The sequence below is a fragment of the Schistosoma haematobium genome, chromosome 6 (assembly GCF_000699445.3).
Source record: "Schistosoma haematobium chromosome 6, whole genome shotgun sequence".
Classification (NCBI taxonomy): Eukaryota; Metazoa; Platyhelminthes; class Trematoda; order Strigeidida; family Schistosomatidae; genus Schistosoma; species Schistosoma haematobium.
The window spans coordinates 24,115,200-24,128,854 of NC_067201.1; the positions used below are offsets into that span (position 1 = coordinate 24,115,200).

Sequence of the window (13,655 nt, forward strand, 5' to 3'; positions counted from 1 at the left end):
TGACGAATAGGGTAAGGAATACACGCACACACTCATATAAAAGCAGTCAGGATTAATAGGCAAATAATTAACAAGGTCAAAATTGTGACTGAAGAAGGGCGAGTAAATTGGCCTGTCTGGAAGCTAGAACAAGCTATGTGGGCTTGACATAGCACCAGACACTACACTGTCTTCCATCTTGAATCATATCTTTTGGTTTCTCATTTGACTAGTGTTACAGTCGTTAAGTATTTCCACAAAATCCTAATGAAACAACGTATGCTAGTCTAACGGTCAATCTCCTCTTCACGACTTCATTTTTAAACTTTTCATTTTCTTAGTTTTTTGTCCAGATCCAGTGTCGTGAATAATGCTTCATACATATGTTACTGAGACAACATTTATGAGATGTGAGCCAATTATGATAATTACATACGCTGCACTATCTAAACACTATGATGCATTTATTATAATTCAAGAAGAGTGCGGTTAGCGTCAAACGTTTATAAATCATCGCATTGAATTAGAATTTTCAGCAACAATTATACTGAAGTTGGTTATTTTTGTTTCCGGAAACTTTTTATTTAAAACCTTTGATATGACTAAACGTATGGTCTCCGCTCCATCAAATTTTGAAGATGCCTTTTAAAACAAGTTAATACCCATTATATTTGGAAGCGCTAACATATATTATTACGTAGAACAGAACCATTTCATATCGGTCTATTGCAAACCTTTTCCAACAGGAATATAGATGTGTAATAATCATTACATCACTGTTACTTTGTTTCGTCCAGTTATGATTTTACTTAAATAGAATTTACATAAAGATTAAGCCAAAAGTATATGAATTTATTATATATCGTGGTTGTTTTGGTTTTACTAAAGCATGTAGATTGAACAAGTTGTACAGGATTTTCAATCTCATTATAGATGTTTCTATAACAAACACTCAAGTATTGTAACTTCTAGCATCTATCTTACCGCTATAATATGGAGACATTTTAACCGATATAGTTTCAGGTCTCGCAGTGCGAAGTTGTACATAGAAAGAGAGTGGTGCTTATCGAACCTCTACACTTTCTTAATCAAAGTATTCGCATTCTAAAAGGTGTATTAAGTAATCTTACATTTAATAGTTGTATAAACAAATATTACTATGAAGCGATCATTTCCGTAGATAGGGGATTGGAAATATAATGATTTGATCCTTTTTTATCTTAAAAACTATTTTAGCTACGTGATAATTTGGTCACATCTAAAACTGGAGTAACTATTCCGCGAACTTGTTCACAAGAAAATGATAAATTAACTGGAAGATCTTTAGTACTTAAAAGTTCTGGAACAGGTAAGGTCGTTTTATTTCGTTCAATGAAGTGTTTACCAGTGATTGGATTGATTTAGGTTTTTATTTATAACTTGATTTCTGCTTAAGAGGAATGTAAAACAAATAGCTTTGGGCAATAGGTTTTTACTTAGGATAAAGCTTCTCGGTAGTTTTATGAGATCATTTTTTATAGGATCGTTCTTGAGATTTTTAAGTCAAAGCTGTAAATTTAACATCTGACAAGTAAGCACTTCTCATTTTCAAAATTTTTGCATTACAGCGTAGTAATTATTCAGTATTATTGATAAGGTTTCTCACTCAAAACCCGATTGACCTCATGGATCAAAGCTTAAATCCTTGTATAATTACACTGAAAGCAAGTTAACTTGGTTGTTCATAATTTGTAGAAAAAATGCAGAGTTGGTTATTTTGTTAAAAGTAATTCATGAAACAAGTATATTCGTTTTTGTGTTAATTTACAATATTTGATCACTGGTTAGTGACTAGCGTTATATTTGTCTTTTGGATCGGTCAAACGCTATCGAATACATCCCAACTAGGTCATTACTAGACGTGGTTCGGAATCCCAGTCCAATATATCAGATGTTAGGTAGTTGATATTGCAGTAGTTCTTTGTCTTACAAGTATAAGTAAAAAGCGATTCCGACAGCAATTAGCGAAGATTAGATATAGCAGTTGGAGACTCAGTCATAACATATTAGCGACGAGGATTTGTAAAAAAAGAAAGTCATAACAATCGCTGACGGGGTCAGTTAACAAGTTTCAGTTCCCAGTATAACTGTCTGGTTCCACTTGTAACTCAGTTGTCAGTTCAACTTACCCAAATCCTATTTCTACAGTTATGCTTCTGCTTTTTTGTCAAGTAGCTGTTACAAAAAACGACACGGTTATTAGTGTAAGAACATGTCAATTTCAGTAGCATCAGTAAAAGCAATGCTTCAGTTTAATGAAGATGTGTTCATTAAATCTCATTTAATGCTCATTGGTGCATTGAATGAACACATGCTTAAACAATTGAATCCGAAATCGCACTCAAAAACCATAGATACATTTAACGAGGTAACTGGCACATTTCCTGTTGCAATAGGGAACAGTTTAGTTATTGAGGAAGAGGTGAAAACATTCTTTGATCATGTTGACTCTCGGTAGTGTTTAAATGTTTTTTTTATCAAATTCCTCTTATTCTGATTATCCAGTCATATCGAGTGAACTTCATAATCATTTTGAGACAAATGTTTCAAATGAATCAATTTTTGGTCAAATTTCTAATGATATCATATCAGATGTTGAATACCTTAATGTTTCATTGGTTTTAATGTAGTTCTTAATGAATTTGAGAAAAATATTCTAAATGAATCAAATTCTGGTGATATCATAACAAATGTTTCTTGTTCTCACAATACATTCGTTACTAACGAAAACCTTAGTCAGTATAAAACGCAAGTTTTCAATGGGTCTAAATCTAATTGTAGCTCTGATGGTCCCACATCAAATGTTATTTATCCTCAATCCATTCACTCCTAGTCCTCATGAGAATCATGTTTTAAATGAGTCGCATTCTGGTCACATTTTAGATGTCATTGTAAAGGATGTTGGGTACCCTCACACTATATATGTCTCATAGAATCCCTATTCAATGCTATGATGAATCGTTTGATATAGCAAGTGCTTACAAAGCAGTCATGAAACCAGAATGCCTAGAAGCGATGTCGTTTCTAAGTCTGATAGTTCGAAATTCGGGTTAAGACTCGATGCCTGCTATGGTAGAAATGAAAATTTATTTAGGATAAAAGTGCTTGAACGAGACACTGGCTTAAAAGTTCATGCTTACCTCAGGAAGCTTATTTATTTATTTTATTTATTTGAACACAAATATTGGTACAAGGAGGCACTAAATAGATATGCGCCACACAACTCACTTGATTTGTGTATGGGCTGGGACACTGCCCTGGTGCACAAACTGAACCACGTGGTTTTCTTATGGGGTCACACTCCGACCTAAAGGTCTAATCCACAAGGTAGTGGAGTGACGTAAGGAGATGCAGTCCCATGGTAGCCGGTAACAAACGATTGGTTCATACTCCATTTGCTCCTTCAGAATCCTGGAGCCCATGTGTACCATTGGTTTGAAATGATGGTTTTTCAGCTTCCCCAGGTGGATCCTCCACATCCACCAACCCCGATTAAAGCACCGGACATTTGCTTTTCGTCTTCTCAATTTCGTAAGCAACACCACAGAGGAGAGAAGGCGGTGACCTTAGAAAGCTGAGGTCAAATGAAGATGAAAAGCGTGCGAATTTCATCTCGCCAAAAATATTAAATATGATGTATTTACACAGAGCACTCAACGTTTTTAGGAAATTGTATGATGAGCAGTCATCCAATTTAATTATTAGTTATAGTGATTTACAAATATACAACGAATCTGATGATACTTACTTTGTCTATTCGGAAGAAGTGAATGCCACACACAAAAAGGTAAGCATTGTTTTAATAACTCAAAATCAGTCCTGTTGCATGTAGAATGCGGCTGCTTACTGATCCTTATGAGTATGAAGCACATGCAAATGTTCCCGTTCAAATGCTTTGAAGGCAAAGTGAGCCAATATAAATCATCTGCCTTGTTACTGAAAGGTCGAAATGCAAAACGAGCTTATTAGTATTGTGAATTGAATAATTGCTTCAAATGTTTCGTTATGAATAGTGCAAAAATCACCATGTATAATATTACCCATACAGGTCAAGATTATGCCCACTCACCCCAATATACACATATAATGAAGGTATGAGTAGTGCTGAGACAGTTCAGCTAAATAAAGTCACATGAAGATGCAACATTATTTCATGAGGGAGGGAGAATTGTATATACATTGAACGAAGGAGCAGAGCATATAAGTCAAAAGGTTAAATAGACCTTTTTCAAATCTCCCTCTCCAATTGTTTTGTCTGGTCGTCGCTGTTTGTTATGTCGGACTCACTCATTACTTATACTTGTAAAACGAGGAAACATCGCAGATATACAACCCTGGTTTTAGTGGTCCGATGATCTGACTCCAGCTGGTCTGATGGTGCTGTTAACGAAATATACACCCCGGCTACCCTCGTTCATAATTATCGACGTAATTTTCGTTAGAGAATAATGAAATAAAATAAGTCAAATACGGGAATGAATTTGGGATACGTATATTTCATACACTCGTTTATCCAGACAGGCATTAAGAATAAGAAGCGGGAAGGTATACGTGCCAACTCGATTCGATCAGGTGTTAATCACTATTTATAGTCAGACAAAAATAAGCCAAAGACATGTGATGAATAGGGTAAGCGATGCATACATATGCGCTCATATAAAAATAGCCAAGGTTATAAGTGAACAAATGACTACGTCGAAATGTGACTCAAGAAGAATAAATTTATTGATCTTTCCGAAAGAATGACCCGTGTGGTCTTGATATTGTACTAAACACTATATAGTTCAAGTTTCTTGTAATGTTTGATCCTTCAGCAAGGATTATTTACGATAGTAATATCAATTCCCGGTAACATCCAGCTATTTGATGGGAATGAGTAATGAACCAATATGTTAATAATGAAGTTATGTTAAATAAGACAAAATGACAATGAATGATGATTTCTTCTTCTTCTTCTTCTTCTTCTTCTTCCTCCTCTTCTTCTTCTTCTTCTTCCTCTTCTTCTTCTTCTTCTTCTTCCTCTTCTTCTTCTTCTTCTTCTTCTTCTTCTTTGTCTCTTATATTACACTAAGCTGTAAACATCGAAAGATTGCGATTAATATGTGACTTTATTTTTAATTATATTCATCCTTAAATTAAAATGTGAAATAAAGAAACTTTTTAAATGATTGAATAACATCTTAAAGTGTTGATATTCAATGGTTAGCTTTTTTTAGCGAGTTAGTTTTCCACGGGATGGGGTCGCTAACCCCATGCCCAACCTTCCTTCTTTATCCGGGCTTGGGACCTGCAGTAGCTCAAGAGGGGCTCCATGCGGAGTTGATATTCAATGGCATCGTATTAATTTGTTTTTTATTGCATTGTATTTACTCTTGTCTAAGTGCATAATTTGAATTATTTATTTTTTCAAACATATTTAGAATCGGATATCCATTTACGTAATCATTTATCTGTAAATCCATCAAGTTCAAGTGTATTACATCCATGCTCTGTTTGCCATTGTATACATGAATCAAATATTCAATCATTAGCTTGTCATAATCTTGGTTCAAGACCTAATGTTCATCCTACTGGTAATTCTGTATCCTCATACAGTCGTTCAACACGGAATGTGCATTTTAATGGTACAATTCAAAATAGATCACAGATTAGTACTATACCAAATGATTGTACTGTAATGGTTGTTAACTCAGGTAAGTTGTTAAGGCTCTTTATGAAATAATTTTGATTGGCAACGTTTATTTTCGTATTTTACAAGTTAAACTTGTAACTTCCAAACTGATGTTTGATTTCGGTATACCTTTTGATGAGACGTTAGACACTTGTACATTCTCACAGGTGAATTGATGGCAATGTTTGGGTTGTGTACAGTTCTAATAATGAACACTTTAGATATGAGTTACATAAAAACACCCAAACGTATAACACAACTAAGCTACACCGTCTTCAGAAATACTCAAGATGAATTGCGATACTATAAGTCATGAATACGCTTTTAGGGATCCTAAAGTGTTCTTAAAAAACTCTAACCACTGAGGATTGGGAATTGAAGTTAAAAGTTAAGGTTTAGGTTTAGAATTAAGGTTTTCATCATAAACTAACATCAGCTACAATACATAAGTGGTATTTAACTGTATGGATGACGGAACTGTGCTCTAAAATCTGAAAGGTGATATCTTGAACACATTTAGTTTGTCTGTAATTTGTAGTCCCACCAAAAGTCTATGGACTATCAAATCTAAAATACTTCGAGGAAATAACTTACCAAAGAACTTGTGATTAGTTACTTATTAAAAAAAGAAATATATCCCCGACAAACTAGAAACGTTATTTTGTTAGGTGTCGACTAAACAATTTGATCGCTCATAATCACTGACAAGTGGACTGAGATATGTTGGTAGGTGTAGACTACTTGGTTGGGATCCGTGAGACAATGGCAACCGATGGTTAGAGACCTTAAATGACATGGCTCAAAATCGTTTGCAATGGCGCAGGTGCATCCACTCTCTGTGCTCTCCCAAATTCTAATCTCCTCGATTCTTCATGTTCCTTTCTTTTGTCTCTTTTCAAATTTATTTCACTGGATTATACTCCTTGAATAACATCTTCAAACCTTAATCTTTCCGATTACTGCTTATACTCTTACTACCTCTACCACTATGGGATTTGAATAGACAATTGCATCTGTGTGCTAATGTGGTATAGCAACTCGAACTGATGTACGTATGTACGAAGTTCTACGTTGTTACTGACTGATTGACATTTTGTACGAACTATGTGCTATGAAAATGTCAATTAATTAAACCTCAAATGAATATACGAGTTAGTTGTCAAATGAAAAAGATACATCTAACAATGTAGGAATGTTATTTTATTCAGCTAATTCAAGAAGCAATATGGTAACCATCAAATATAGAAGGCAATCAAAACAGATTAAACATAGTCATTAAAAAAAACCCATGCAAATAAGTTGATACACTAGAAAATTAAGAGTAAAATGAATAGGAACAATTTCTTGTTGGATCAAAATATAAGTGGATTTCATGAATGCGGATGCTAATCATTATGACTTTGGATTTAAGGGTTAAGATATAAGTTTATTGTTACATAAAATGTGTGTATAGAGGTGAGGAGGGGGAGAGAAGACGGTTGGATTTTAACATATATACATGCGAACCTATTTACAAAACATCTTTACACTACTATCGAATTATTAGTTGTATATTGTAAATAAATGGGTCAGTTATACACTACAAACCATCATGATACTAATGGGTAATAAAAAGGATGTGACAGTTAAACCATAATCCGATATCGGTTCATGAAATTATCAACAATTAGACTAAACTCTTGTAATAGGTTCAGACTATTTGGTTTGTGTTTCGCATAATTATCGTATTAAATAGTTAGAAACATTGAATGTCATTGTAATGATTCAGGTTTATTCACTCTTTATCATCCTTCTAGATGTTTCAGTATTTCCTCATATAGGTCTTCATTTTGAATAATACCGTTTGTTTAGTCAATCTGTTGGAGGCCCGTAGTTTGCTGCGTTGCGTTCGTCGCCGGCGGGCTTACCAATTTAGCAGCCCGTGAGATCTGTCTCCATTTAGAGCGTACGAATGTTTGTTATCGTCTTTTCTCGTAGGTCATCGTCGACTTGAATCGCGTTATCCAATAACGGAATTAAATAAGTCGAATAACGAGAATTGACTTGAGAATACATATATTTCGTACATGAAGCGAATGAAGCACAGCAAAGCAAAAATCACACGTATGGAAGATGGCTGGGATGCCAACTCCATTTTAGTCAAGTGTCATTCCATATTTACAGTCAGACAAAATAAGCTACAGACATACAATGAGTCATGGGACATGAAATGTACACACATATACGCTCATGTGAAAACAGTCAAGGCTAATAAGCGAATAATTGACAAGGTCAATGTATGGCTCAAGTAAAATGAATAGAATGGGATGTCCGAAAGCTTGAATAAGGTATATGGGCTTGGCATAATAACTGACACTACAAATCTCACTTCATTTTGTTAATATAGTATGACAACTATGACTATCATAAGTTCATACCTTGATATACGCTGATTATGATTAACTTCTTGACAGACTATTGTTATTATTATTATTTGGAAATTTAACTTCCTAATCTAATAAATTGCGTTTTTAAGGAATCGGTTCAAAGAGGCAAACATATCTCTTTTTATCAGATATTAATCAACATACACTCACTAGTAACTGGCTTCATGAGATATATCCTGGAGTTCTAGTCAGAAGCACTGACCAGTGGAGTCCAACTGGATCTGCTGTGAGATAGTAACTCGCTGAAGACGATGGTGGATGTGTCACTCAATCTCGTGAATTAGTTGAAGTTAGATATAAACACCGATGAATGCCGGCCATCTCAGTGGTCTAGATATTAAGCACTCGTGCGCGGGACCAATAGGTCCTGGGTTTAAATCTCACGAGGTGGGATCGTGAATGCTCACTACTGAGGAGTCCCACAATAGGATGAAACAGCCGTCCAGTGCTTCCAGGTTTTCCATGGTGGTCTACCTTCAATTGACTAATGGTCTCAACTATTTTTGATAGTTTCATTCTCGTAATAACGTACTATCGTAAATTTGTACATTTTATAAAATCTGATTCTTATGAGAAGGGGTTGTGTGGAGACTTTAAAAATTCCACTGGTTGAAATCATGAGTCGATTGAAGCTAGACCGCCATGGAAAACCTGGAAGCACTGGACGGCCTAGTATGGAACTGCTCAGCAGTGCGCACCCACGACCCCATCCCCCACGAGGTTCGAATCAAGGACCTATCAGTCTCGCGCCAGGCGCTTAACCAATTAGACCACTGAGCTGGTCGGCATCGAACGGTGTTAATGTCTAACTCCAACCAATCCATGAAGTTACGCCACTGAACACAACATAGGAATTAAATAACGTTCAATTATACAATCCAAATTTAACTTACTCATATAATAAATAATATAGGGTAAAATCATGACCACATATTAACAGTAACTGGATATCGACGCCATAAGTGTAAAAGAACTGATTAATAAATTTTTTAATTAGATTAATATTAAATTATGAAATGTACTATATATAGCAATAGTTTGTGCATCACACTCAGTGGAATACAAAAGTACAATCATTTAATTTAATAATAAAATTAACTCACTAATAGTTTTGGGTGTAATTTTGAATTATGGTCTGTGAGGACGACCCACGGGTGAACCCGAAGAAGCTCTAAGAAGCTCAGAAAGAGCTGAAGATATTCCATCCAATCATCTTTCGGAAGAATATTCCACAATCCCCAGGTATAGCTTCTCTATTGGACCAATGCTAGTAATCTCCTGTATGCTGATTGGAGGACTATAATAATCATTTCGTTTATACTAAAAAACTATAAATATCTGACAGTTTTGTACCATAATTGACACTGTTTTGGAACTGCATTCTTTTCACTTGTCTTCTGTCTTCTTATCTGCGACTTAGAAGGGTTCTAGCATTTGAGTGCTCAAGTTGTACGCAGTATATTAAGAATCTAAGCTCTAGATATAACATGGTCAATAGTGAAGTTGCAAAGCATGAGCAGCATATCTACAACTGAAGAACATCTGGAACTCAAAACAACTCTCTATCAACCAACACCAAAGTCAGAATTTTCAATACGAATGTCAAGACAGTTCTACTGCATGGGGCGGAAACCTGGGGAACTACGAAAGTCTTCATCCAAAAGATACGAGTGTTTATTAACAGTTGTCTACGCAAGATACCTCGTATTTGTTGGCCAGACACTATGAGCAACAACTCACTGTGATAGAGAACAAACCAGATTGAAGTGGAGGAAGAAATCAGACAGAAGCGCTGGAAGTGGACAGGACACACATTGAGGAAAGCACCCAATTGCGTCATTAACGCAAGCCCTCACATGGAATCTTCAAGGCCAAAGGAAAAGAGGAAGACCAAAGAACACATTACCCCGATAAATGGACACAGACATGAGAAGAATGAACAACAATTGTATAGAACTAGAAAGGAAGGCCCAGGACAAAGTGGGTTGGGGAATACCGGTCGATGGCCTATGCTCCATTAGGAATAACAAGCGTAAGTAAGTAAGTGAGCGGAATTGCTGATGCACATATTTCGTCCTACTTGAGACTCTTCAGTTAGTTTTACCTCCATACTACTGTTGATGTTTTCACTGAAATTTGATTTCAACAAATATCTCATAAGAAATCAACATGTAATCCACTAATTATTCAACAATCATGATGTTTCTACAAAACGTATTATCACATTATAATGAAGTATTTTTCTTTAAAAAAAAAACTTAGTCCATTTCATTATGATCACTATGAATAACAATGTTTATTATTATTATTATTGTTTGTAATTTGTAGATCATCAACCATCTACTTTAACTTATCCACATCCATCTCATACACATTGTTTATCATTATCTAATAATAAATGTCAACAAATGAATACAAATTATTCAATGAATTCTAATAATCCTAATAATAATGATGAAATGGAATTTGATGAAGATGGTATTGTACGTCATTTAAATACTTCACAACGTATTAAATTAACAGAAGATTTATCTATTGTTGAAACAAATATTAATGTATTAAATGATTTATTAGCTGAATTAAGACCAGATACTATAACGATAGATGATTTGAATTTACTCAAAGTAAGTATGTAAAGATTTCATAGATTTTCATCAATTTCATATGTTAAAGATAAACTTGTGTTTTGGATCAGATTTATTTATTTGAACACATGAATATTAGTACAAAGGGGCACCAAATACATATGCGCCACACAAATCTCATTTGATATGTGTGAAGGCTGTGATACTGCTCGGGTGCCCAAACCGAACCACGTGGTTTTCTTAGGGGGGCACTCTCCGAACCTTCGACCTGAAGGTCTGATCCACAAGCCAGTGGAGCATCGTAAGGAGATGCAGTCCCATGGTAGCCGGTGACCAACATTAGGTTCATAGGCCATTTGTTCCCACAGGATACTGGAGCCTATGTACACCATTGGTTTGAAATGAAGGTTTTCCCACTCCCCCAGGTGGATCTTTCGTGTCCACCAACTAGACTAAAGCGCCAGACATTCAGTTTTCGTCCTCTCAATTTCGTAAACAACACTCTTGATGCGAGAAGACAGTGAGTAGGACTTCCGTGGCAGAGGCTATATGCGTGTGGACATGTGAGAGCATTTGGAGAGGGAGAACGGACTCTCCCCACTCTCGGCCGTACTAGGGCATTTGAGGGTTACAAGTATACTTGTTCTTGAATGATAGGTTACATGAACCAAACGAATTGAATACTTTTTGAGTGGATCTTAAAGCATTATTCAGTTAAAAATTTTAAGAGAGGAATGTTAAATAAATAGTAGTTCAATATAAAATTATCAAATCAAATCTGGGCACTTTGTTTCAAAGAAATTGTACTTAAAAATAATATAGTTAGTTAGTTTTACAATATACTCTTGTAGGTCAGGGTAATTTTACATTGGTTTTCAGGAGAACCAGACACCATCCAGACTTTCACGTGACAACCCAATCCCGTTTAACAGGAAAGCCAGACACCGCCCAGTCTTAAATTTTATATTTCGAGCAGTACAGCTCAAATCCCGCTTCACAGAAGAACCAGACACCGTATAGGCTTTAACGCCATAATCTGAGTAGTACAGCTCAATCCTGTGGTGCAATCACACATGTACCAAGCACCCTGGTGGACCATTCATACGCACATTCACGTCACATGTATAATAATTATCCCGATCGATGATCTCGTGAATCAGTTATGCACAGTACGAACAGGACAAATTTGACCTATTCTGCTTACACCACAGTCTATATCATTAATGTTAGCAATGGTGACATGCCTTACAATGTCCCAATCACAATAGCCCTTAAGAACACTGGAAAGCAATCACCAGTGTGAATGAAATCAGTTAACCAGCAAACCAATTTTATGCATGAATAGTCAGCAAAACTTGCCAAAGCAATGCAGAACCATCCACAATATCAATGGCAAACCTTCAGCTCTACATAGCCATATAGCTGATACTGCATACAACACATATGTAGGGTAGTAAACGAAATAGCCCAGCCTAAATCGTTAGGGTCTAAATAACGCTTAAAGGCCATTGTTTGGTGCCGGGATACAATTACTAGACCACGAAGATCATTTTTATCGCATTTGCGAAATTTTCATTTTTCAACTTTTCAGACCCAAAGTTAGGGGTAGTATAATTAAAAGATTGTGATCAAAGGGTAGTTAAATCAAAAACTTATGCACTGTTAAGATATTGGTGTGGTGTGTGCTATTGATATCGACAGATATAAGTAGTATATATCATCAATCGAGAGTGAAATGCCTAGAGGCAGAAGGTTAAGAAGATCAAAGAAAAGAGAATGATTGGTGTTAAAACGAAAGAACAATGAAGTCTGAGATGATTGATTGACATTTTGTTCATGAAGTATTCATTGTATGGTTCTCAGATTTTACTAAGATGTTCTGTAATTTTATGTTGAAATGAATTCGATTGTTAAAATCATTAAGCTGTTGGTACAAGATGTTGTTTAGTGTAATAATAAGTTGAAGAAAATGTTACAGTGACCAAACAATAACGTGGGATCATTTTCGAAAGTTGTTGACTGTTGATCTGATCCCTGTTAATACGTCTATAAGATATGATCAGTAGTGGGAAGATGATTCAAACTTAATCCCAGTCAAGCAGATCCATTCACTATTTTCTAATCGTGTTGTTTTTAGCTTAATAACTCTTTTTACTACTGCTGATACTGTTACTATTTTTATGCGTTTTTGGGTTTATCGTGATCATGTCATCTGTTTTTGCTGACGTGATGTGGCAAGTTGAACTGATGGTCATATGTACCAGATTACGCGTTGTTTATAACTGAGTGACTGGCTGGAAAACGTAGTAATATGCAACTACCTCTTCTTAGTTTTCAGTCAGTCAAAGTATAATAATATGTTTTAAGGGAGTTACATTAATTGAACAATGTGATGATTAAATTACACAACAGAAACTCACGGATAGTCACTACTATGTATATCTGTCAAATAATTACCTCCAACAGTCTATTGCAATCTTTCTTTTATATATTACCACCGCTGAATTAACTACTTTTATGAATCCGGTGTCCATCTTGTTGTGTTAATGTGGTATGGTAACTTGGACCGATGCATATATATGTGCGTGGTCCTACGTTGACAGTCTATAGGGGTTGCATTTGATGAATACAACATAATAAATAACTTTCCGATTACTGCTTATACTCTTACTACCTCTACTACTACGGGATTTGAATTGACATTTGTATCTGTGTGTAATGTAGTATGGCAACTTGAACTGATATACGTGTACACGAAGTTCTGCGTTGTTACTGAATGACTGACTTATTCAGTGAACTAAAGATATTGTATTCAACAGGATATTCAAGCTATGTAATTAATTCTACCTTGAGGTTATCCACATTATTTAATGTGTTGCATCACTTCTGGTCAATTTCTTATTTATTTATTGGCTGAAAACTACATATTGTAATGTAATTTTTCATTCAAGATTA

At 35.4% G+C, this 13,655-nt stretch overlaps 1 protein-coding gene across 1 annotated transcript in view; it reads left to right on the forward strand.

Moving 5' to 3' along the window:
- The window catches only part of TOM1L2 (TOM1-like protein 2), a gene marked incomplete at its 5' end in the record, with an annotated part of 36,979 nt that overhangs the window by 1,109 nt on the left and 22,215 nt on the right, over positions 1-13,655 (forward strand). Inside the window, 3 exons of the mRNA XM_051217201.1 lie at positions 1,216-1,327; positions 5,439-5,711; positions 10,444-10,739. Coding sequence (XP_051065850.1) covers positions 1,216-1,327; positions 5,439-5,711; positions 10,444-10,739 — 681 coding nt within the window. The remainder of the gene's footprint in view (positions 1-1,215; positions 1,328-5,438; positions 5,712-10,443; positions 10,740-13,655) is intronic.